Here is a 26,243-nt window from a genome sequence, read left to right on the forward strand (position 1 = left end):
GACATATATGTTCATTTATCAATTTTCTAATGCAGACCTAAGGCCTTTTTTGGCTCATCAGCTGGAGTTCAAAGCAGCCTTTTTCACAAAAACACATACTACCATCTGCTGTTTAATATTCCATATTAGAGAACCTACAGACACCAGTAAAGCCCTATGACTCCTTTTAAAACACAGTGGTTTTTCCTAGGCTTTCAGTTACCTTTCTCATGCTTATTTCAGTAGCAATCTTTGTAGCAATTCATGCAAAAGACTTCTGAATTTTAATAGATTTCTTCTCACCCACACATCTCATCAATTTACATGTTTAATTAAGACATGTAACTACAATAGCAATTACATTTGGCACACACAAACACACACATATGGAAGTAAATATAATGTGCATGCTACTCTTTGACAAATATACAACTCAACACGCAAGAGAGTAATTTGTAAAAAAAAAAAAAAAACTGTAAATCAATGCTTTTAAAGACAGTCACCATTTGCCTCAATGACCACTGTCTTAGCTTACATGTCACATGTAAATATTGCAGGTAAGAATTATGAAACTTTTATTAAGTGATACTTGCATTAAAACATTAACAAATATTTCTTTTATTCCAAAGGCCATATAGTTAGTACCAGACTTATGTAAGTACTATAAACGTGCCCTTTGCCATTTGTCTCCTCTCAGCTCCAGAAGCTTTTGTGCCGCCTTTTAAGAGAGCAGTCAGGAAAACAAAGAATGGATGAGATGGGCTGATTTATGGATCAAGAGCAAAAAATGAAAATCAGAAACAAGTGCTGGGGGAGCAGCTCAGTAATAGAATTTGAGGCAAACTTCCACCCTCAGTGATGTGGGTTAAAAATGAAATATAACTGGCCTTAGAATGTAGTCTTGTTCATAGAGTTCCTGGTTAGCTTACCTGATGCCTTAAGTTTAATACACAGCACCACCTAAAACTAGGTACAGTGCTGTACACCTGTAAGTCCAGCACTTGGGAAGTAGAGATAAGAAGGATCAGAAGCTCAAAGTCATTTCTGTGACAAGTTGTACAAGTCCAGCCAGGGTTACTTGAAACCCTGTCTTGAAATAAAGGAAAGAAGGGAGGTAAAGGGAGAAAAAGAAAAGAAAGGAAGGGGAGAGTCAGAAAATAAAAAAAAAAAGTAAGACTAATTTAGAAAAAGCAGTATGTCCAGTGGAAATCCTTAAATCAGAATAGTTTAGACTAAGAGTCATTGCTTACCCAAAACATTCTGTTTCACCACCTGCCTCTGTTTCCTTCTTTGTGTTCTCTGCTGCCTAGTTTCTCAAGCAACCAATCTACACCTGCAAAGGTGATTTTAAAATAACCAAGTCCCTTCTGATAATGAAGAGTTCCAATACCAAGCAAGGATGGAGAATTTGGAAAGAATAAAAAAAAATGGTAGGTAATTGGGAAAAGTGAAAAAATAGCAAGCTATTGAGGTGGGAGTCACAACAAGCGGGGCAGGTTCTGAATAGGGAGCACCATCAAACACAATGGGGCTCTGGAGAGAGAGGCATAAAGATAAATGTTATCATTTCAAAATATAGCTTAGGGTCAGCCCAGAACCTAACAGAAAGGACGGGACTTTCTTCTTTGTTTCTATACCATGTGGTGCATGTCTGCTCCCACAGCTCAGGCTGATACTATTAATAAAGCAGCTCATCTGCAATGTAGATTAAGTGGGATTCGAAAAGGGGGCGCTACCCTGGGAAAGTAACCTCCATTCAGTACATGTTCCCAAAGAAACAATTTCTTGCAGATAAAAATGGAAATAAAAAAAAAAAGTCTGGCAAATACTTCTTACAATACAGCATGCTCCCAGAGTCTGCAGATTAAAGAATACACACAGAGCTGAATTTGAAATGCAGAAAAGATAAAGGGAAAGAGAAGATAAAGTTCAGATTTGCAAGAAAGAAGCTGTTGTTATTAAATCACTATGTCATTATGATGTCCTACTGCAATGTGTCAATCTTTGCTAATCTGTAACCCCTTTAGAGACAAATCTTACATCCTCTAGGGATTCGAAAACACCTCTACACAGGGATTCTGTATGTATCTCTGCCTTAGTTAGATGAAGGTTGAGGACACACTGTTTTCTGTCTATTCTGCCAGCTACAATTGAGTAGATAATTTTTTCACCTGCTTGCATTAAGAAAGGACAGTGTAGGCTTTTGAGCATGCCTTTTCAATTTATACATATCCCCAGGAGACTCTCACATACTCCATCCAGGAATCAACTTCTCAAACATAGGAGAGCGTCTCCCCTCCACAGCAAGCTATATCTCAGAACATAGCAGTGATGCCTCAGAGTCACCTAACAGTTCTGTGTTAGAGCAAACTCACCTCCCTGCATTCCAGCATGCCTTTTTATAGGGAACAGAGGTAACCGTGCATGAGTGAGTGAGTGAGTGAGTGAGTGAGTGAGTGAGTGAGTGAGATGCTGAGTGGGTGTACATTAGCATAAGCATGCCTATGTCAGAAGTCCACAGCTTTAGACACATGGGAATGGCAAAGCCTGTCTCACCTCTGGGGTGAGGCCCAGAGGGATGTCAAAGTCTTCCTCTGGTCCATATGTAGATGTTGACAATGTGAACATAAAGTGTCCACCATAGTTTTCTCCCCTCGGGTACTTATGGTCTAACGGCTACTCACCTACAGAGACTGCTCCCACTGAGATTAGCTAAACTTGCCTCCTTGATTTAGCTGCATACCTTAAACCCTGCCTCTCTGCTTAACTGTTATGTAATAACTCCACAGCAGTATGCAATAACCCCTCATCTGTCTTCTACTACATGTAATAAACATGCTGAGCTTCTAGTGTGTTGTGGTTTCTCCACCAAAGAGCCCAAACCACTTGGCTCAGACTTCCCTGTATGTCTGTGTATTTGTCAGCATTGCCGTCTATCCCTAGGAACAGTCTCTGTAGGTGAGTTGCTTTTAGAACAGCTGTGCTGAATATGGCACCTGTTCTTCAATCTCTCATCCAGGTCCCACCACTAATCTATCACTAAGACTGTTAGTTTCTAAATCCTCCTCTTTCTTTTCACCATTACAAGTTTCAGCACCCAGCATCAGAGGCTCATTTTTTTCCTACTCTAACATCTCTTATATACCAACCACCTAGCTCACCTTTTGCTGGCCACTGCTCCCTACTTTTCAAAATATCTGGATCCTGAAGCTGAAGATTTGAAAGCATAAAGATTCTGAGTATGTGTAATGTGGGTCAGTGATAGAAAAATAAATATCAGTTAACTCACTTGAGCTGACATGTGGGGTGTGGAGGGGGTGGTGCTGGAATATACCCTAGAGCACATGGCCCATTTCCAGATCTCATTTCAATACAGTGAATTATGGCAACCTATGAGGAACCATGGACACACTGTTGGAAACATACTTTGATGACTCAAGAGAACCTAGACTCTTGTTTGTATGTGAACTCTCAATTCTTAAGGGTTGCAAAACTTACACTACAGAATTATGATCTATTTGGTTCCATATTTCTCTAGATCTACTGTTTTTAAGCTAGTTTTCCTGGTGACATTAAAGCAAGATGGTTCAAATACCAATGTTAACAATTCTGCATACAGGGAAATTTGATAAAGAGAAGTGAAGGCAGTGGGAGAAATAAACACTATTTCTAATGCACTTAAAGTCCTTTCATTGTTCTCATTCATTGTGAGCCTAAGGAAGTATAATTTAGTAGTAAACTTGTTTCAACTCTGAACAGCACTTTTCATTCACAAACACATCAACAATAAATATATAAACTCAGTTAGGATTATTTAAAAATGGCTTTGATCAATGTACTGGATATTTAAGAACAATAGTGTAGTAATAATAAGCATTGAAATTTAAGGTAGTGTTCTAAACATCAACTGTATTTTGTTTACTAACTTATTTTATCCTTCTATTATATATTTTCTTAAAATGAAACAGACCTGTCCCTTAAACTTTTATTTAATTAAATCTATGTGAAACTTCTGAAACTGAATATACTAAAATCCATAGTTCCCTGAAGGCCTGGGTGCTTTGTTCGAAATTCTGAGTATTTTCCCCTTGGCAAGTGTTGAATGTATGTAACACACACACACACACAGGAACAGGAAAAAGTTCTTAGTGACTCAGTTCCTAGCATATTTTTCCCAAATTATTAATCTTTCCTGTATCTAAATCCCAGCCATTCATAAGGCCCTTACCAAATACTGACTCACACTTTTATTCCCTATACTTGCATCTCATTCCTAACCTTAAGCACTAAAATTAGTATTTTGAAGCTGAACAGCTTATATATGTATGTTTGTGTGTATATATGTGTGTGTGAATAATGTCTATAGGAAGACATGTCTCATCCTAGTAAGTAAAACAGAAGGAGAAGTTATTAGCAAAGGAAAAGCTGCTGCCTGTCAGTCTTAATTCTGTGGTAATGAAGTCATACAGTCCAGCCTGTTAGAGACATTCTTAAGAAGCATATTATTCATGGCACTGCATATGGGTGTCACTGAAAAAGAAACAAAACAGAAACTATAGTGACTCATGATTGGACTTCCAATTCTCAAGGCAACATCAGTAAGAAGAGTGGAAGAACAGGCCAGGCAGTATTTTTGGCTCAACACAGCAGGGGAGACCCTCTGCAAAGGCACTCATATGGCTATGCATTTTGTGTATTTATAACTCAGGAAGTTTCTGTTCTCTTCATTTATAGTAATACTCTGTATGCCTAGAAAACTCAGAGGAAATGTAGCAAGAATCACAAATCTCACATGAGAAAGTTGTCAAGCAAAGGTGACTCTTGTTTCAAAGACCTGTGCCTTTTAAAAATAATTTTGTAAGGCAAAGAACTTGAAATATTTCTCAACATATATTATAGCCTGTCCTAAAAGCTACAAAGCACTTCAAATAAAAATCATCACACATTTTCAGTAAAACACATTGTGGATAATATATCCAAACTCAAATACAAAAGACCACAAACATTCAACATTGAAATTTGCACCTTTACTTTCAACCAAACTAAAACACGAAACAACCATTCATCCCATTAAAAACAAAAGTTTACTATTAAGGAAACAATGGATAAATCACAAAGCCCTATATATTTACACATATATAATATACAAACATGATTAGGTTTTATGTTTAAAACAATATAACTAATAATCACTGCACCAATAATTAGTGTAACTCATGTTACAAGCAGGTTTGTGTAAGAACTAGTCATAACACATATTAAAACATTGTTGGATAAGCCAGTTATATACAATCCTGGACTAATTTTATTCACGTGGCACTTATCTCAAATTCATATGGAAATCAAATTGCTAACTACCTTGTCTTAAAAGCTGTAGTAATAAAACTAAGCTGACAATGTCTGTTAATAAAAAAGCCAACCTGTTGAAGTAAACTACTTTAAGTACGAAATTTTGGTTCAAGACAGTGCTAATTACTTTGCTAAGTTAACTTGCTTTCTGGTAGGTGGTACACATATGAAAATGGAAATACTTTAGTGAGCTATCTTTACCCAGTTACACATGTCACAAATCTTACAGCTTCCCTTGGAATACTTCAAAGATTCTAATGGTTTTAATCCACCCAAGACATTGCATATTTGGTTTAACAGCAAGAGTCCTGTAATGTAAGTTACATGACCTTTAAGCCAGTATCTGTTTGTAGGGGAGAAATAACAAGAGCTTGACTTAGAACAACACAAACTTGAGAGGAACAGAGCTACAGAAGAGTAGGGTGGGAGAAAGGGCCAATTAACTCGCTACAAAACTAAGTCATCAAAGTGCATGCATGCTATTTACAGTACGTATTTAATTTCACAGGTTTAAATCTGTCAAATTAAAGCATTCCAAAGGGTATCAAAATTAATGGATGCTCTATATTTACACTGCAAACAAGGCAATTACCACGTAGTTTTAACAAGAGTTCAAACTTCATGATATTCCCAATTACCAACACTCTAGAGTAAGGTCTGATTACAAGTGCCAATCAGGTCCAATCATATTGTAAGCTCTACACCCCCAACTCCCTTGCTCACTCTTCCCAGTTTACAGGAAGGAGCAGAAACTGTTTGAGTAAGCATCTGATGGTCACTGTGGTTGAGCCACAGTTCTCCCATCTTGATATCAGCTATTCTTACACACATACCTGAGACTCCCGGAACGCCCTCATGTTTCCTCAAACAGGCCCTAATTCTTAGCTCGCTTGTAACTTTGCCTTGTTGTATGTCGAATGTGTTTTCTGAAGATTCACAGATTAAAATATGTTCCTCTAATATAATGGTATTAGGAAGTGTCTGGAGCCTTTCAGAAATATTACAGACTAGATGTGAGATTACTGAGCTCTTGGCCATATGAGGCTACCACAAGAAAGAAGCAGTGTATAAACACAAAAGGACCCTCACCAGAACCTAGCCATGATGACATCTTGATCCTGGATTTCAAGCCTCCAGGGCTATATAAAATAAATTCTGTTGTGTATAAGTCATCCAGTCTTCAATGCCTTCCTATACATAATCCAACACTGACTATGATACGCATACTGTTCTCACTAAAGGAAATGTTTTTCCTCACTCTACCATCATTTATTAAAAACAATCTCCATCCTTTTCAAGAACTTTTTATTTCTATCTTCCCTACTATTCCATTTGAAGTGAAATTGACCTGTGTTCCCAAACACCTTTACCCCTGTATCTGTAGTTAACATCCTCTATCCTGCACTGTATGTTTATAACATTATATTCTCTAACTCTGTGTATATAGCAGGCAGGAATTGCTTATCTTGGGCCTAATAATGCTTGCTCATCTTACTGCTGAGGTGGGCTTCTCTAAAATATTTATTACATGTGATTAATTATTGAACAAGAAAAATTTGAAAGGTAGAATTCTTCCAATAGAGTAGCTCACCATGCATACCTCCATAGGGACAATGCCCAGCAAACCTGACCCCACTATTCTTCATCCTCCAGGAACCAGATCAAACATATTATCTGAAGAGGCTTTTCTGTCTCTATCAAACACAGTATGTGGCACTCTAAACAGCACTCTGCTCATACCTATTATTGCACTTATGATTTTATAGTCATCTATCCCTCTTTTCTCAATAGCCTATGAGCTTCTAGAGAGTGAGACCTGCTTGTAACTATACTTATGCCCTCAGCATGATGCCTCATACATAGCAAGGAAAGGATGTACACAAATGATTATAGACTGTAGTGCACATTTATAAAAGGCACAAGGTAGTGTGGCTGGTCATGCTGCAAAAATGAAATTGTAGGTTGAAGGTGAAAGAAATTTGATCATGTCATCTCTAAGCAGGTAAAAATAGGTTAATGGTTACATAAAGAAGTGGATAGAAACTATTTAGAATTCACAAGGAAAGAATAAAAGTGTAACAGGAGAGGTTAAAGTAAATAGGTGGGATGATACACTGTATGGCTTCAATTAAACAAAGGTAAAAACAGAAAAGGAATTAGGTGCTTAATATTATCCTCAAATACAAAATACCCTTGGTTCTGGTGAGCTGAATACAAAGTAGTCGATGACTTTCATTGGTCAAATAGGAAAGTTAACCTTGATTCAATTGGAACAGAAATCATAAAGGTCAGTCAGGAGCTAATAATAATAATAAAAAAAAAACACTCTGGTGATAAGTGAGGCAAGGATAAACCTCAACCTGAAAAGGTAAACTTGATAATTGCCATGTGAGGGGACAGTTGGTTTTCATTTTCCTTACAAAGAAGAATATTAAAATGAATACTCTCATAAAGTATTTTGCTTTTTAAACTGGGTTTAGTCAAACCAAACCACAGCCTGGAGACGCCCCCCCCCCAGCTTATTTAGTCTCCTACTGATGTGTCAATGTCCGTAGAGAAGTTTGGCATCAGCTAGATGCTGTGGTATTTGAGGAGAAATACTGTTGCCTGAATTGGTATGTAAAGATGATAAACAGCAAGAAATCTGTGAAACCAGAGGAAAGATGAGGACTTCGGAAAGACAGACTGCTTGAAAGGCAGAAAGTACCAGAAGTAGCAGAAGTCTATGCCACAAAGTACAACATACACACAGATCACCAGGTGTGGTGGCACACAGGAGTAATACCAGCACTCAAGAAGCTGAAGCAGGGAAGATTGTGCATTCAAAGCAAGCCTGAAATACATGACAAGCCTACATCTCAAGGAAATAAGTAAGAGCCACATAGATGAGGAGTTATATATGAGCAGCGTCAAGAGGTGGCAATGTTTCAAGAAATGAGCAAAAAGAAAATTAACTTTTAAATTCATTAGGAAGAGAGCACACATTTTCCTTAGTTGTCAGAAATGTGTTAAGTGGTAAGAAGTACAATTCCTAACACAAAGTTGATAACAGTCCAGTGCTGCAGGTTTAGCCGAAAAGGAAGAAGATCAAAATACAAGTTGTGATAGCCAATCACATAAACGATGCTTCCTGAAAACAGGGATGATCTCCTGTGTCAGTACAGGGCAGGGGATACAATGGAAAGAAGAGAACATCTGAGTACCAACAGGAGTTTTCCACACTAAACAGAGAAAAAGTCAGAAGATCTAAAAGCCAGGTCTTCCAGCCCAGCCAATCTATCTCAGCCTTCACCTTTTGGGTTGAGTACTTCTTTGTGTAGGGGACATGTCCTATACATTGTAGGATATTAAATCATCATCATCGATACTATACTAGAAGCACTATCTCCTAACTCTAAACTCTAAAAATGTCTCCAGAAATTATTAAATGTTTCCTGGGAATTAAAACTGTCTCACCCTGAGAACTACTGATCTAAAAGGGGATGGGGGGGAGAATAAACTTTCATTTCTAATATATTATCCTTAACACAATTACTTGGGTTTAATGAAGCCAAACATAAAAGGATTATCAATAACTAACATGGTGTGGTGGGTTGAACTATGCCCCCCATCTCCATCTCCAGCATTTGAACATTTGGTGGCACTGTTTAGGGAGTTTCCAGAGGTTTCCTTGAAGGAGGAAGTCACTAGGGATGATCTTAGAAAGTGAAAACTCTGAACCACTTCCAGTTTGCTCTCTCTGCTTTCTTCTTGCATTGGAAGATGTGAGATCCCAGATTCATGCTTCAGACCACATGCATGCTGCTTGGAGCCATGCTTCCCTGCCATGATGGACCTTACGCTCTTAGAACCGAAAGACCAAATAAACTATTCTGTGAGGTACCTTTGTCATGGCAAAAGAAAAGTAACTAATATACATGAATTCTGAAGGATGGAAAAATAGAAATTTAATAAATAATTTTATCTATTTAGGTACTAGCCCACATATCATGTCTATCCTTCTCTTTCAAGTATGGTAAAAAGTTCTATGAAAGGAACCAACACGGAAAGTTTAGCTCATTAACATTAGTGAGTAAGTGTCAAATTACCATAGGGTTCTCATAAAAATGCATAAATATTATGTCTCATTAATTTTTTTAACAGTGATCATAAGTGTGAAATAGCTTGACTGCAGGCTCCAGGCATACAGTGAACTACTCATGGTATAATTTACCTATTATAGTTTTTAAAATTAAAGGCACTCTTTTTCTCTTGGGAGTGATGATGCTTAAAGCTGAGGCAAGTAGAACCCAAACTACATGATGCACTCTCATATTATTTGCCATTTCAGCCCACAGTTAAGGTCTCTAGTAGTAGGCACACATCAGTGCTAAAATAGTTTGTCACAACACTTTCTGCAGACTAATTTTAAAAAGATTGCACTTGGCTGACTATGCTATACTTTTATAGCAGCCAATCTTTAGCCAAAGCAGACACAGGAAATAGCAGGACAAGGTAGGTGGTTCTTGGCACTTCCCTAATCAAGAAACAATGCATATCGTGTACTTGTGTAACAGAAGACAGCATTAGTTTTCCAAAGCAGTTTTGCCTCACACAAAAGTTCGCAAACAAACAGAGAACAGGAAGGGAGGGAAAGGAAGGGGAGAGTGAAGAATGCAATACCACTTGCCATGTATTCTGTTAGAAAGCACAAATGCACAAATGGGGAGAAAGAAAGGGGATTTATCACCATCAATGAGAGTAGTAAAGCCCAGCAAGCCTTGAGGTGAGCCAGAAATTATGTAATAAAGGTCAAACTACCCAGACTGCTATTTTTAAGAACTGTGTTCATGTAGCCTTAAAATCCACAGCCACATCTCGTCTGTGCCCATGGCACTTTTGTAAATGGTCACATATCTTTCCCACTATTTCATGGCAGCAATTCAAAGAATTTTAACTTGGGATATTTCAGTTACATTGAAACAAACAGCCCCTAAACTCTGTCTTCTAAATTATATATAAGCACGGTGCAAATATAAGCTAGGTCCAAAACATCACCAGTCCACAGGACTACTAGGTCTTCTGGTTAATTTAGAGCATCCCTGAGGTTTAAGCTCTTAGGCAGTATACAAAATGGTAGATTAAAACATAGATTTTTATAATCACATTGGTCCTAAATGCCAAGTTCACTGTTGCAGACTCTCAAACAAGTTTCTTAGCTGCTCTGGGCCTTTAATGTTATCAAGAAACTAATGTCTGTCAGGAAAAAATGTGTTAATATTCAGAGGGAGACAATCCACCATCAATCCTAGTGCATCCTTGTACATTACTGCTGGGGATGTCAAGACTGAAAGGTGCTGCTGGATTTTTACAGGCTATTTCCTAGGGCTTTGTTTGTAACAAGTGATTTTCAGATTGAGGTAACAGCTCCCAATCTTAGCAAAGACCAGGCTATGTGCTTGTCACTATTGAAGTGACAAATCCCTCAAGCTCAGTGCTCCCCTGCCGTAGCACAACTAACTACTTCCACCCATTACCCAAGTCTACACTGTAGAACTTAAGATTACGGTGAACCTGAGTATTGTGCTCACATATTGCTACTCTTCCAATGCCAATATTCTTTGTATCTTACTTAGAAGTCTTAGGTAACCTGAAATCATCTGTGAAATGGGAACAGTGGGTAGACAGTATAAAACCCCATACTTAGTATGATTCTTAAATATTTATTTTTAATTATATGCGTGGGATGGTATGTGCATATGAGTGCAGGTAGTCATAAAGGCCTGACTGGATGTCAGGACAGTCGTCAGCAAGGTTCAGTGCTCTAAGTGATACAGCATTTCTCCAGCCTTCTTTGTATGGTTCTTCACAAATGCATACATACAATAAACCCAGAAAATCAACCAGACTTATGACCTTGAGTATCACTGAATTATCACTATGTAGCCTGAGTGTAGCCTGAGTATTTGGTTATTGAAACACAGAAATGACTTAATGCCTAGAATGACCTAGAATGAACCTAACACTCTCTAGAGAGAAATATATGGATAAAACAGTGTTGCTATAGTGTTCACTGAACTAGAAGAACTCAGATTCCAGAAACAAAACAAAACTATAAAGTCAGCTAGAACATTCAGTTTTTAATATTCAGCCTAAAAATGATTTCTCATAATTTCTACTTTTAATCTAACTGAAATATAGATGTCATGTATTTGTGTTAAAGCAGACTCATTACTGCTCTAAATAATCATTGACCCTTAATAAGTGGAAGCTGAATGAAGCCCATGCAGATCATCTATTTCTGCCCCTTTGTTGTACAGAATAAATTGACAGCTAGAAAGATAAATAAATGATGTGCCCATAAATACATTTTCATGTTAGTTCATTTCTAGGAAATCTCCTCAAATATCCAAAAACAAGCTCTTTTAAATAATAGATTGGCGTACATATCCTAGTTAACTCATAGATCCTTGAAAACTCATACTGGTGTGTGTTAAGATAAAAAATGCAGTTTCTACTAGTTCCTGAAAATATGGTTGGTGACAAGTATGAATAGGAAATACCCTTACATAAATATCTGATACATTCAACAACTGATTTGACATTTAATGACAATTTTTCTACATTGCTAGTCTTCAAAAAACAACTAATAAACATGACCAGGAATGTGACCTTCAGCAGTAGAAACATTCAAGTGACAACTGATTCTTTTAAGGAAAAGAAGGAGTTAAAAGCCAGGATCTACAATGTAATTCAACAGCATACCTTGATCCATAATTAGCTGGAACCAAACTGGAAGGACAAGTGTGGAAAACTGGACTTATAGCCCTGTGCATTCCCTACTTTCAGTTATAAATGAAACCTCTTTTCATTTAATATAGAGACACAGCTACTTAAAATTTAGGATGTAGTCTCAGGACAACTCACTTTTATATAAAAATGGAGGGCTTGGATCTCAGGAAATTTCACAAGAGCATCTAAAAACAGTCTGATAGAGCAAGGATAGGCTGTACTGCAAAAGTATAAGCATTTAGAGCTCACAGAACATAGGTACACCCTGCTTTAGTAAAACAAATACATGAAAAATCTGAGCCTCACAAGCACAACATGGAGAAAATCCAGGCCCTTTTTTGGCGTAGTAAATTTGTTCTTCCATTTAAAGACCATTAGCTATTCACCAAAGGAGGAAGAAATGTAAGCTACTGCACTGCCAATGACAATCTGTGAGGGCAACCTTAAGAGAGGTTATATTCACTCACAAATGTGTTATATACACACACACTGACTCTTCTGGAAAACATTGATTTCATAATGGAAGGTACCAGACTGCAGAGCATATTATAAGAAGCCATGTCTCTGCCAAACCCATCTTAACATTCTGTTTGTTCTCGCCTTGTATCATGGGTGATGTAAATGAAAATACATTCAACTTATAGTACCAACTTCAAAAAAGTACAGTCTCATCCATATGATCCGTGACTACATAATGCTCCTCGAAAAAAATAATGTTAAGAAAAATCACTGGGAGGACTATAGAAATAGCAGAGCCTTAGTTGAACCTTGAACCTAGGCCCTCCATGACATGGCCATCCACATTTGGGATTTTAGAATTCAAAAGCAAACGTAGTCAGGTATAGGGCATTACATACATATACATGTAACATTCTTGTTCAAAATGAATCACAAATGAAATATACCTATTCTAGAAGGCCAAAGAGATGGTTCAGCACTTAAGACAACTTACTGTTCTTCCAGAAGATACAAGTTTGGTTCTTAGCACCATGTCTGGCAGCTTACAAGTGCCTATACTCCATTTCTAGGTATCCAACACACTCATTAGCACATACGAACATAAAAATTTGTATAACTTAAATTAATGTATATTAAAAAAACAAGTATTCTCAATGAAACATTCAACCATGCCCTCTGCTTTCTGAAACTCCTGTCAGATATAAAAATTAAATACATCCCCTAACCTATATAAGACATTTGTATGAAGTACAAAAATACTCCAGAAAGATAGAGACTTGTTATCTGTATATGTTGGCAAATGGTGTGATCTCCATAGTCTGATACCCTTGTGTAGGACCCAACCCACATAACGACACTGTTCCATTACACAATACATGTTATTAAAGGTCAAGATATAACTGCAAAATGTCTCTCTATCTACATATAGAACCTTCCTCAATAGCCTCAGCTAGCTTAATGTGCTATTAAAATTTCAGATTTTTACCAGTGATTAATTTCAAAACACATAAAACAGCATATCCATATCTTTCCTTCCCTTAAGCAAAACAAAAGAAGAAAATGCTAGCTGTCTATGGATATTGATAACAAGTATCACTTATTTATGTGTTTAGAGGAAAATCAACCACTTGACTGGGTCAGCAACTGCTCATTCAAGAAGGTTAAGAGGAAACATAGATTACTAGACAAAATTTATTTAAGCCTACAAAGTTAGAGAGATTGTAGACTCATTGCCTTTCAGCACCATAACAGCACAAAACTGGTGTCTAAAGAGTACTGGCTACAAAATGGCTTAAAACAATCTGTGGGAAGACTAGGCCATTTGCTCAAGTTGATTTCTCATATTTATTGTTTCCACTCATCCACAACTCGATTGCCTCCTTAATATAGTTAGGTTTTTAAGTATAATTCCTAATATCTAAATAAAAAGATAATAATCAGAGTATCAGGCAAAGGTTCACTAACCCAGTCAACTAGATATACTTCTAGAGTATATCAATATGGCTAAATCACAAAGAAAGCTATCTGAAGTGCCAAATGGGCTTGTATCTGGAAATAAAAATACAGGCAACCTAAACATGTTGTTGTTGTATGCGTGTGTGTGTGTGTGTGTGTGTGTGTGTGTGTGTGCATATCAGAGTTCTATACATATTTTGTATCCACAGAATTCAAGAATATTCTCCTATCTGCCCAACTATCTGTAGCATTACTCTGGCAGAAAAAATTTTCCATATAAATTCCACTTCACTTCACGAGTTACAAAGTGAAGAAAGTGAAGTCAGAAGTCTAAATCTGGTCTATTTTCTATAGTACAGAGTAGCTATTCCAAACAGTCTACCCACACTTGTACAGATAACTCTCATAGGTACTCTTACAGAATAGCAGACAAATGTGAACTTAACATAGATCTAATTTATGTGAAGTAACTTTAAACATGATTTTAACATTATTTAAAGCTATGTTTCTTTATGGAGTTTGGTACCATATACATTAATTACACATACATTAAAAATATAATTATTTAGGGAATACTTGATTATGTGTTGAACATTAGATGATACTGAGAAATGTATTAATTTTTAAAGATGTAGCAGTAGCATAATGATCATCTTTAAGAAGTCAGTAATTTTTAGAGATGTACACTGAAATCTGTAGAAGTAAACTGACATACTATCTGGAATGTCAACTAAAATTCTCTAGCAAGGGAAAACCCAAGGACAGAGAAGGTAAATTTAAAAATTCTAGAGAAGTGCTCTGTCTGAGTAATAGATGGCTAAATGGCAGCTCATCATACTGTAGTCTCTTTTTAGTATTTTTGAAATGTTTTAAACATTTCAACTTAATTTTATCTTTCTCTTTATAAAGAGACCAACAAATTGCGGGTACGCTAAAAGGTCTTCAAAATTTGAGCATACATTTATCAAAACAAGTCTATAAGACAACTATCACAACAAATAGCTTTTTAAAAAACGAGTTGTGGGCTGAGGAGGTAGCTCAGGTGATAGAGTATTTACCTACCATGCATGAAGACCATAGGCTTAATCCCCTCTGCCTCACAAATTGAGCATGGTGGCACATGCCAGTAATACTATTCAGGAGGCAGAGAAAGATGGATCAGAAGTTCAGAGTCACCTTCAACTACATAAAAAGTTTGTGGCCAGCTTGGGCTATATAATACTCTTTCAGAAATAAAGGACTGTAATCAATGCCCTATATTCCTCAGGTGAGCATCAGAATTACTAGTGGCTAAGTCAATGACCATTTCTGAATAAAACTAGTTTCTTCTTAATATTGTGTTGAGTCTAAAACAATTAGAAGTGTTTCACTTATGAAACACACCACTTTCTGAAGTACAAACAACAGAAATGGGCATCTAATTTACTCATCTATTTTTGGTAGCAATGTAGTGCCCTCTTCCCAGAGCAGTTGAATAAAATCTTCACTAAGCAAAGGACGTTGCAAATGGCAATGAGTTAAAAATTGTGCTTTCTACATTCTTTCACAAGGAAGGCACCAATATCTTTTTTCCCCAGGCCATCTCACACAAAAGTATCCAGATTCACTTAAGGTTCTATTTAATAAAACTATGGTCAAAGTATATCAATTGATAGTAAATCAGATTCAGCATGTTCAGGTTATAAGTTTCAAATCAAAGAGAATGCAATTCTTTGTATTCATGAAATTCACAATAAACAACCATGTGAAAACATACATCAAACTTAACATGGGCCAATTGTCAGCTGTCTTCCACAATGAGTAACTCCCATATGAGGCCAAGTTAGGTTGCAAGGTTACAGAAATGCTTTTCTATCACTTAAGCGTCATCTTACTCTTTTCTGTCTTCAGAAAAAAAATAATGTCATATATACCACAAATCTGTCAGAAGGAACTTGGAGTAAGGGAAATCTGGGCCTTCAATAATAACCATTTCTGTGCTAAGGCTACTCAGTAATACATTAATCAGATACGCTGATTCATATAAATTTAGCATATTTTATTATATGCTATTTTCAGAACATCTTGGTTTTTACAGTGTTGTATGAGATCAGGTTAGAAATGAGTAAGATTTCACTTCTTTGACATGTTGCTACTGGCAAAGTTCTTAGTACTTACAGTGAAATCTAAGAGGATTATAATTATAAATTGTTCAAAAGGAACAAAAGAAATGAGAGCTTGAATAACTTTTTTACTTTGAAGAGTCCCTGAAGCATAATGACTCAGTGCTATAGATAACTTCTACAATAGAGGTGATAGCTTTATACTTATTTCTAAGTCAGTCCTCATAACACCTGAATGACTCAGTTTCCTTATTTGTACAACATCACTAAGCTCCCTGACAAGACAGAATATCATACATACGTACTAAATTTTTTTAACAAAAATTTTAAATGCCTGAAATTGATCAATTCCAAAAACAATGGTAGACATATTCTTTAAAAATTTAGAGTGTGGGCTGGAGATGGCTCAGTGGTTAAAAGCACTTACTGCTCTTGCAAGATCCTCAGTTTGTTTCCCAGAACCCACATGGTGATTTCCAATCCATAAGAAACTCCAGTTCCAGAGGATTTGATACTCTTTTCTGACCTGTACACATATCAGGCACACATGAAATGCACACACATACATGCATGCAAAAAACATTCATATACATAAAAAAAGAATCTAAAGTTAAATAGTAGTAGAAAATAGAGTCAACAAAAGTTAATCTCACATCTACAATCACTCAGATGAAAATCTCATTAGTAAAAGAACTTGGTAGAATGTGTAATGCTTCAAAAACAAAGGGAATTGGGGACAAGAACAAGGAATCAATTAACACACACCTGATTATAGCATTTTGTACTATAACAGTATTAGGGAATCAAAACTGTAAAACAGTCATGAAATTCAACAACCACAAACACATTTTTTTTTCTAAGAATGGGGATTGACCTCAGGTCATCATCAATTCCAGGCAAGCACGCTACCATGAAACTATGCCCCAATTCCATAATCACATTTGATCCAGGTGATATAATGAGCTAACAGTAATGTATATTTCTATAACTTTATACAATTTCCTATACATGTTCTTAAGGTTTACTGTATTTTATCAAAGTCATTTTGTCAGGTGATATGATTTTTGTAGCTCCAACTTCTAAAGAACCTGTGACAGGAGGATCACCTGAGATCAGCAGTTAAAAGATCACCTGGCAAACAGAGTTGTAAAACCATGTTTCATCAGTATCCTTAGTCGTCAGGGAAATGCAAATCAAAACAACCCTGAGATTCCATCTCACACCAGTCAGAATGGCTAAGATTAAAAATTCAGGTGATACTAGATGCTGGTGATGGTGTGGAGAAAGAGGAACACTCCTCCATTGTTGGTGGGACTGCAAGATGGTGCAACCACTTTGGAAATCAGTGTGGCGGTTCCTCAGAAAATTGGACATAGCATTACCTGAGGATCTAGCTATATCACTCCTAGGCATATACTCAGAAGATGCTCGAACATATAACAAGGACATATGCTCAACTATGTTCATAGCAGCCTTATTTATAATAGCCAGGAGCTGGAAAGAACCCAGATGTCCTTCAACTGAGAAATGGATTCAAAAAATGAGGTACATTTACACAATGGAGTATTACTCAGCTATTAAAAACATGAATTCGAGAATTTCCTAGGTAAGTGGATGGAACTAGAAATTATCATCCTGAGTGAGCTAAGCCAATCACAAAAGAACACACATAGTATTCACTCACTGATTAGTGGATATTAGCCCAGAACCTTGAAATGCCCAAGATTCAACTCACAGGCCACATGAAGCTCATGAAGAAGGAAGATCAAGTGGGGGTGATTCGGTCCTTCTTAGAAGGAGCAACAAAATACTCAAGGGAGCAAATATAAGGGACAGAAACTGAAGGAGGGGCCGTCTGCAGATCATTCCACCTGAATATCCATCCCATGTGCAGTCACCAAAGGTAGATGCTGATGTGGAAGTCAGGAAGTGCATGCTGATAAGAGCCTGATATAGATGTCTCCTCAGAGGTCTTTAAGTGTCTGACATATTCAGAGGCAGATGCTCACAACTAGCCATTGAACTGATCATTGGAGCTGAAAGTGTTTGTGGCCCCATGAGGAGAGCAACAATACCAACCAACCACAGCTCCCAGGGTCTAAACCACCAGCCTGGGAACACTTAGGGAGGGATCCATGGCTTCAGCTGTATATGTAAGAGTGGAGGGCCCTGCTGGGCATAGGTGGGAGAAGAGATCCTTGACCTCATGTAGGCTGGACACCCCAGGGGGTGGGAATTTGAGGGTGGGGTGTTAGGAGTGGGGGGCTAGGTAGGGGTTGCATCCACAGAGAAGCAGGAGGAGGGGTGAGGGGATAGGGGGTTCCTGGGTAGGTGGGGGATGGGGTAAGGGGACAACATATGAAATGTAAATAAAACATCCAATAAAAAAATTAAAATAAATTAAAAAAAAAACTCCAACAAGCATTTTGGGAAGGAAGCCATATCTCTAAGTGGCAGAAATTAATCAATGTGGCCAATTTTCTGATATTAATGCTCATCAGAGATCACAAGCACATAAAAGACAGAAAGGGACACTAGAACCCAGAGCTTTCGACTCTATAATCCATATTGTTTTGAGATTGATCTGAAGCCTCCCAGTAATGACAGCAATCTGTTACTTGGCTCACTTGTGTCAGTACCATCTCGCTGCATGGGAGTTCTGGCTCTGACATCAGAAGAAACTAAACAAACAAGAGGAGGAGGGGAGTTTCTCATGACCCCTGAAGAGGTTGTTTGAACTTCTAACTCAGAGAACAAACAGAGGAACCAGGCATGTAGGCTCAGGCCATAATCCCTGTATGTGGGATATGGAAGGAGACAGAATCTGGTATTGACCAGCCTCTGGAGGTATATAATGAATTTAAAATCAGACAAGGGTATCAAGCAACCCCAAAAATATATAGCACATAAACAATAATAATTTGAGTTTGGAGATGTTGCTCAGTTGATGGAGTGCTTTCCTAGAACATATGAAGTCCTAGGTTCAGTCTTCAGCACCACATAAACTATATACAGCATACATCCATGTAATCTCAGCATTTGAAATAGAGGTAGAAGGATAAGAAGTTCAAGATCGCCCTGAACTTAATATGGAGTTCATGGCCATCCTGGAACAAATGAAATCACATCTCAAAAAAAGAACTATGAGTTTGTTTGTTTGTTTGTTTGTTTGAAGTCACTTCAACAAAGCAACTCCCAATATACCTGACCTTTAGAGACAAAAATCCCTAGCTTTTTATCATTGGCTGGTTTATAAGAATAAACATAAAAGAGGAGCCTTGTCCAGAAGCACTTTAAAATCTTTGTAAAGCAAGATTGGTACATAACATTGAAATTCATGACAGCTCAGATGATAGAAGAGCCCTCAGTAAGCTGAAACAACCAATGAAAGTTTAAAGCAGCAGTTTTCAACCTGTGGGTCGCACAACCCCTTTGGGCTCAACTAATCCTTTTACAGGGGTCAAAAATCAGATTGTCCTACATATCAAATATTTATATTATGATTCATAACAGTAGCAACATTACAGATATGTAGTAGCAATGAATTTTATGGTTGGGGTTCACCACAATGTGGGGAACTGTATTAAAGGGTCTGAGCATTGGGAAAGTTGAGAACCACTGGCCTAAAAGAAGGAAGAGGGCACAGAGGTAGGAGTTGGGCTATGAAAGCTATGAGATTCATTAAAGGCAAACAAGAAAGGTGCTTCTAATTTGGTGAGAATATCATAGACAGTGTTGTGAAGGAGAGAAAATCAGAATTAGAGAGATAAAGAAATTCGGATGTCTGTCCAGAGCAGCGACTGGAATCCATGACTCTAAATGGCAAGCTCCGTGTCACTCTTCTCCTCCTGAATGGTCTTTCTCCCTCCATTCCAGCATCCCTTAACAGGAAATTGTCCTTTGTTCTAAATTCTTTCTGAAAGACTTATTTCTTCAGATAACTCTCTTTTTAATTTCTCCAACAACTTATGCTGACTTTCAGGGGAAAAGTCGGCATTCAAACATGACACACAAAGATCTACTATGACCTACAACCCACCCCTTTATGTCCAGATCCACTAAAAAATACAACTTTTTGTTCCTGCTGCTTTCTGTTTCAGCCATTGAACATTTGTTATCAGCATATTCTACCCCTACCTACCACTATATATGTTGCCATTTTGATCTAGAATGCCTTTCCCTCCTCTTCTTCAAACAAAATACTATTCAAGCCTTGCTACTATATGCCTTTCTTTACCTCATCCAAAAGTCCACTTTGGTGCTGGACAGAGGCCTCAGCAGGTAAGAGCATTGGCTGCTCTTTCAGAGGATGCAAGTTTGACTCTCAGCACCCATACAGCAGCACACAAATGTCTGTAACTCCAGTTTCAAGGAAATGGAAGCTCTCCTTTGACCTCCATAGGCACCAGGCACACACACAGTGCACAAACATACCTATAGGTAAAATTTCATACACACGAAACAAAATAAATACAAAAAGACACAGTTTTTAAAATCTAATTAAGCTTGTCAGTGGCAGCACACACCTTAAATTCCAGCACTTTAGATGCAGAGGCAGGAAGATCTTAGAGTTTGAGGTCAGCCTGGTCTACAGAGTGACTTCCAGGACAGCCTGAGCTACACAGAAAATATCTGTCTAAAATATCCATAAAAAATCAAAATCCAATTTAACTTAAATTCCCCTCTGTGGCATTTTTGTGACACTCTGATATAATTAACTTCCTTCCTTCTCTACTTCACTAGACAAGGAGATTATTTTTTTTTAAGACAAGATCTTACTACACAGCCCAGGCTAGCCTCAAGTGTGAGATGTTCCTGCTTTAAGAATGCTGAGAATACAGATATGCACCATTATGCCTCGTCTGACTATGAGCACCTTCATTTCACTGAACTAGGAAGTTATGGTAAGTACTTGGTAAACACAATGTGTATAGGGTCAGAATTTATTATCTAAAATTAAAACATAAATTATCCAATTGTAAATAAATGGCCAAATATTCAGTTATATAATAACCAGAAGATCCATGTGCTATTATAGTTATTAACTTAATTTCACTGACTTATAAAGCAACAGCTTCAGAAAAAAATCAAAAAACATCAAATATTGTCAAGCTACTTTATATCTACCATCTTATGATGGAAGATAGAGATATTAGCTCCACTTTAACAATGTCCCCACTTGCTCTTGTTCTCTTGTCTAGCCTCTCTTGCCTAGTGTACTAGTGTGTGTGTGTGTGTGTGTGTGTGTGTGTGTGTGTGTATGTAATATGCATTATATTTATAGAAGCCAGAAGTCAATCTTGAGGTCATTCATCAGAAGGGACTTTCTTTTTTTTTTTTTATAATTTTTTTTTTTTGAACATGAAATGCTTTTTTATAGCATGTTTTACAAGGGGAGGGGGTAAGCGGGGCCAGGTGGTGGAAAAGTACAAAATCTTCTTGGCCTGTGCCTTGAAACATGTCATGGTCTATACGGTACACTGCCTTGAATTATGATCTACCTGCTGTTCTTCAGAAGATATAGTACACTGCTTGAGTTATGGTCTCCCTGCTATTCTTAAGATGATATGGTACTCTGCTTTGAGTCTATCTGCAGTTGCTAAGCAGGATCTTGCAGTTGCCAAGCTTCAGAGGACATTGTGCAGGTGGGGAAAGGTAGGGGGTGAGGGTAAGGGCTAGGGTCCTGGCTTCTGGCATCTCCCCCTTCTCTGTTTAGTTAGAGAAGGCATCTTATGATCAATAGAAGGGACTTTCTTTAAAAAAAAAAAATCTATTTCAGAGGAATCTTGGGCCCCTTTGGTTAGACTAAGCAGGCTGGCCTGTATCTTCCTAGGGATCTGCCTGCCTCTTCCTACCTACCTCACTGTAATTACGAATGTGTGCAACCAGGACAGGCTTTAGACCAGATTGCTGGGCATCAAACTCAGATCCTCATGTGTGCATGAAAGCACTTTATCAACCGAACTATCTCTCTAGCTCTATTATTGGATTCTCTTAATGGTTATATCATTGCTTTAAGCATATGAGCTTTAAGACATAGCTTTTTCCTAACACTTCTCTAGGGCACTTTATCTCCTATTCAGTTTAACAAAATATAGTACATGGTTGGCATCAAATTACTAATGAATATAAGAGTCATGATGTTTAATAGCATGCTACAATCTGGGCCTAATCAGAAAGTTATATAAAATCAGAAATTCTACTACTAATATATTATTCAAAATGTGTTGAGTCAATGAACAAACTGCCTCCCTTAATAAATAGATGGATGGATGGATGGATGGATGGATGGATGGATGGATGGATGGATGATGTGGGGGATCCATTAAGAGGATACATATCTGAAAAAACTAAAGTAAAGTCTGTTACATTTTGATTCATACAACCTTAAACGTAAGTCATTAAAGTTCTGATACATCAATCTGAAAATGTTCTCACTATTGGCCATTAATAAAGTGGGGATATAACTAGCTGTCACTTTACCCACAAAAATACAACCTCAATCCCCATTTTTCCAAACCTACAAGCAACTAAATGAACACAGTTGTACCACAATCTTATAGCTTAAGAAAACCTTAGACTACAGTGATTGAACTAATTGTTTTAATGAGTTTCCCTCAATTCTCCAACTCTCTTTTCCTTTGCTGTCTTTTGAACTTGCAGTGATTCCTTTTCTTTCTGCAAGTCATGGATGCTTGTAAGAAACTAACATAAGGTGTAAAAGTCAGAAAAATAAATGTATACCCAATTTTTTTCACTTAATTTGAAGAATTTTGAACCCCTAGCAAAACAATAACCCAGACAAATAACTTATATTGCCATATGGCTGTTCTATAATCACATACAACTCCTTTACACACTTTCAAAATTTGGAATTATCACAGTGAAATATAATACATAGCATTAATATTTTTAAAATTTGGTCTAAGGGGGCCGGAGACATGGCTCAGTGGTTAAGACTGCTCTTCTAGAGGTCCTGAGTTCAATTCCCAACCACCACATGGTGGCTCACAACCATCTGTAATGGGATCCTATGCCCTCTTCTGGTGTGTCTGAAGATAGTAACAGTGTACTCACATACAAAAAATAAATAAATAAATAAATAAATAAATAAATAAATAAATCTTTTAAAAGGTCTTACCATACTTGCAAAACTTTAAGAATCCCAGGTAAACTCTTATCATTTGATCAAACTCTTTGCTTTAAAATGAGCAATATTCAATTCCTGATATTATTAGCTATGACACATTGGCTTCTAGAAATCATATAAAGCTATAAAGGTATACTTGAATAGAATAAAAAGACAAGTCATGCTGGTATTATGCTTTGGGTTCCAATACTTGATTTGTTGTATCAAGCCATGTTCACTATGGAACAGTGAAGTTAGTTAGCTAGGAACTGAAAGTGATACTATCTCATAATTACCTAGTTACCTTGTCAAATCAAGTAAAACATAAAAGATGAGATAGGGCCAACAGCCAAAGAGTAGATGTTATTCCTAATAGAGATAAATGCTTTTCCTTCAGTATACTGAAAACTGGGAGATTCCCACTAGATGCATAAAACTATTTATGGAATCTATCCCTTAGCTTTTATTTTTAAACTTTTTACTACAGTTTATACTAGGCCAAAGAGGGAGGAGAGTGAAAACAGAAGTAGGCTCACTCTTTTACCACAAACTAGTACATTTCAAAGTCACATTATCAAAACTTTGACTGCTTGGCTGGGTGTGGTGACTCGTACACTCGGGAAGCCCGCATAGGAGGATCTTTGTGAGTTCAAGGTCAGCCTGTTCTACTAGCTCGGTCCAGAGCAGCCTCCACTTCATAGAGATACCCTATCTCTATGGGAAAAAAAAACTTGAAATGCATTCAAGTCTAGCAATAAATTCAGAACTATTTTCTTGAATCCATGATGGTGCAGGCACTCATAACTGTGACAAATATTGCAGACAATTCAAAAAGTTGTGACTCAGTTTCTTTCTTTGTAAATTCTTGGTGTCATAGGACATATTAGGCAAGTGATTTCTAGATTTGTCTCAGGTTTGTATGGAATTAATGATATTTTAAAGATGCAGTATTAATCTAGCCCGTGTCCTTTTGCACAGAATGGAAGATTTCATATGTCCTAATATTTGAGCCCTGTTTTTCCATATGGACAGTCCATAATAGGAAAGTAAGCAGGAGCCAAAGAGAAGTGCAAGTCCAGAGCAAATGGCCAGATGCCACAGGAAATGGTTTGAGTTGCATGTCACAGTCTCACCCTCTCTTCTATTATAATTAAGTTGTTGCTTACAACTGAAATGTAGACAAGCAACATGTGGTTTGTACTTGGGACGTAGAGTAGGATTCTCATGTTCAAAAGGCTCAGGAGAGGCCAAAAAAGTTTGTTTGCTGAATCTGTGCAGGAAACTCCTTTCTACTCATGCCACTGAAATTAGAAAGTTTACCAAAAGAGGAACCCTTTTAACTGATGAGTTGAAGAAATCCCAGTATTTCCTAACCCAATACCAGGCCCCATCGATTTCTGGCCTCTTGGCCGGAAATGAACTACTACTGGACCACACTGTCAGGATTGTGAGACAAGTATGGGGAACATAACTGCTTTTGAGCATTCTCAACCAAGTGGAAACGCTGTGTTGGGATAGTCTGGGGGGGGGGGGGGGGGGGTCACGCAGCCTCCAACTCCTCCCACACTCCCCCCAAGTCCCGGACTTCCAAAGAAATGTTTCTTGGGTGAGCACATGGGGTGGGGGGAGCAAACGCACTCAGGCGCCTCTTCTTTAGATTTCTGGCAAAGTTGAAGGACCTGGGAACCTATGTCGTGCTTGTCTTGATTTTCTTAGCTACAAATGAACTCCAATGTGTTCGAAACCAAGAGGAGGGAGGCTCCCCTACCCAGGACCCCAAGTGTTAAGAGACCAAAGAGCAACTGACAAGAGGTGGGAGGGAAATGGAATCCTGCAAAGAAGGTTCGCGCCCACAAGTTAGACAAACAGCCCTACCCCAGGACTCTAGGACGAGACGCAGGGTGTCCCCAAGTTGGGGTGGGGCCTTTCTCCTCCACACGCTGACCCGAGAGTGAAGGCCGGGTTAAGTGGAGAAGGGGTGCTCTTCCGCCCCCACGCCGTCTCGGTTCCCTGAGTTGCGCGACGAGATCGCGGTTGCGGCCGGGAGGGGAGGGCCGGGTCCCCGGCGTGTTCCCAGGCAGGATGATCCGGGGCTCTCCGGTCCCCGAGGCCAGCGGGGCTTACGAGAAGACTTACCAGTTTGGGTTTGTTTTTCGTCTCCTCTTCGTTGGCGGCCCGGTTCCCCGCGCCTCGCTTGTTGCTCCGGCCCACGCCGGGTTCCTCGCCGCCGCCGCTGCCGCCGCCGCCTCCAGCTCCCGACGCCGCCGCCCCGAGCTGCTCCATCTTTCTCTGGCCCTGTCACCTGCCGCCCAGAAACCCCAAGTCTCCTCAACGGCAAAAACCCCTAGAAGCGCTCAGGGTGTCCCGCCTCCACGAACAGAGAAGGTTGCCCGCCAAGCGCGGCTCCCAGGCCACCGGGTCTTCCCAAGCCCAGGAAACCCCGACGCAAACCACGCCGGTGCCACCACTCAGCGCTGGGGCAAGCCCTGCCCCTAAGCAGCTGCAATCTCCGCGGTCGCCTCCGCCCTCGGGGCGGTGTTTAGGGTGGAGGAAAAGTAGGTGACTATCTCTTTAAGACGGCCTCAACACACGTGATTCATCAAAGTGCCCGCTGTCGGTCGCCCGGGCGGGCTCGAAAGCCTCTTCCTACTTGTGAAGCTGAGCTGGCCGGGCTACCGAGCATGCCCGGAGAAAAGATTGGAGCCTACCAGAGGACATTCTACTGTGGTTAAGCACTGATTTCACTTCCTAGTTGTCTAGCACCAAAAGGAAGGGAACTAGTCTAGACCAGTTAAAAAAAAAAAAGAGACAGACAGACAGAGATAGACAGACAGAGACGAGAGAGACAGAGACAGAGACAGAGACAGAGAGAGAGAGAGAGAGAGAGAGAGAGAGAGAGAGAGAGAGAGAGACCATTTTAGAGATAGGAAAACTGAGTGAGGAGGATTCTTGTGAGCATTTTACTGGTTAGGGCACCAGTCTCAGCTTTCACTAGTGTT

The 26,243-nt window shown here is 38.6% G+C and overlaps 1 protein-coding gene across 1 annotated transcript in view; it reads right to left on the reverse strand.

The window, feature by feature from the left end:
• Diaph2 (diaphanous related formin 2) overlaps window positions 1-25,527 on the reverse strand; it is a 658,778-nt gene extending 633,251 nt beyond the window's left edge. The window contains exon 1 of the mRNA XM_028781865.1: window positions 25,381-25,527. Coding sequence (XP_028637698.1) covers window positions 25,381-25,527 — 147 coding nt within the window. The remainder of the gene's footprint in view (window positions 1-25,380) is intronic.
• Between the last annotated feature and the right edge of the window lie 716 nt (window positions 25,528-26,243).

Source organism: Grammomys surdaster, unplaced genomic scaffold (genome assembly GCF_004785775.1).
Source record: "Grammomys surdaster isolate TR1022 unplaced genomic scaffold, NIH_TR_1.0 61, whole genome shotgun sequence".
In the NCBI taxonomy this organism is placed as follows: Eukaryota; Metazoa; Chordata; class Mammalia; order Rodentia; family Muridae; genus Grammomys; species Grammomys surdaster.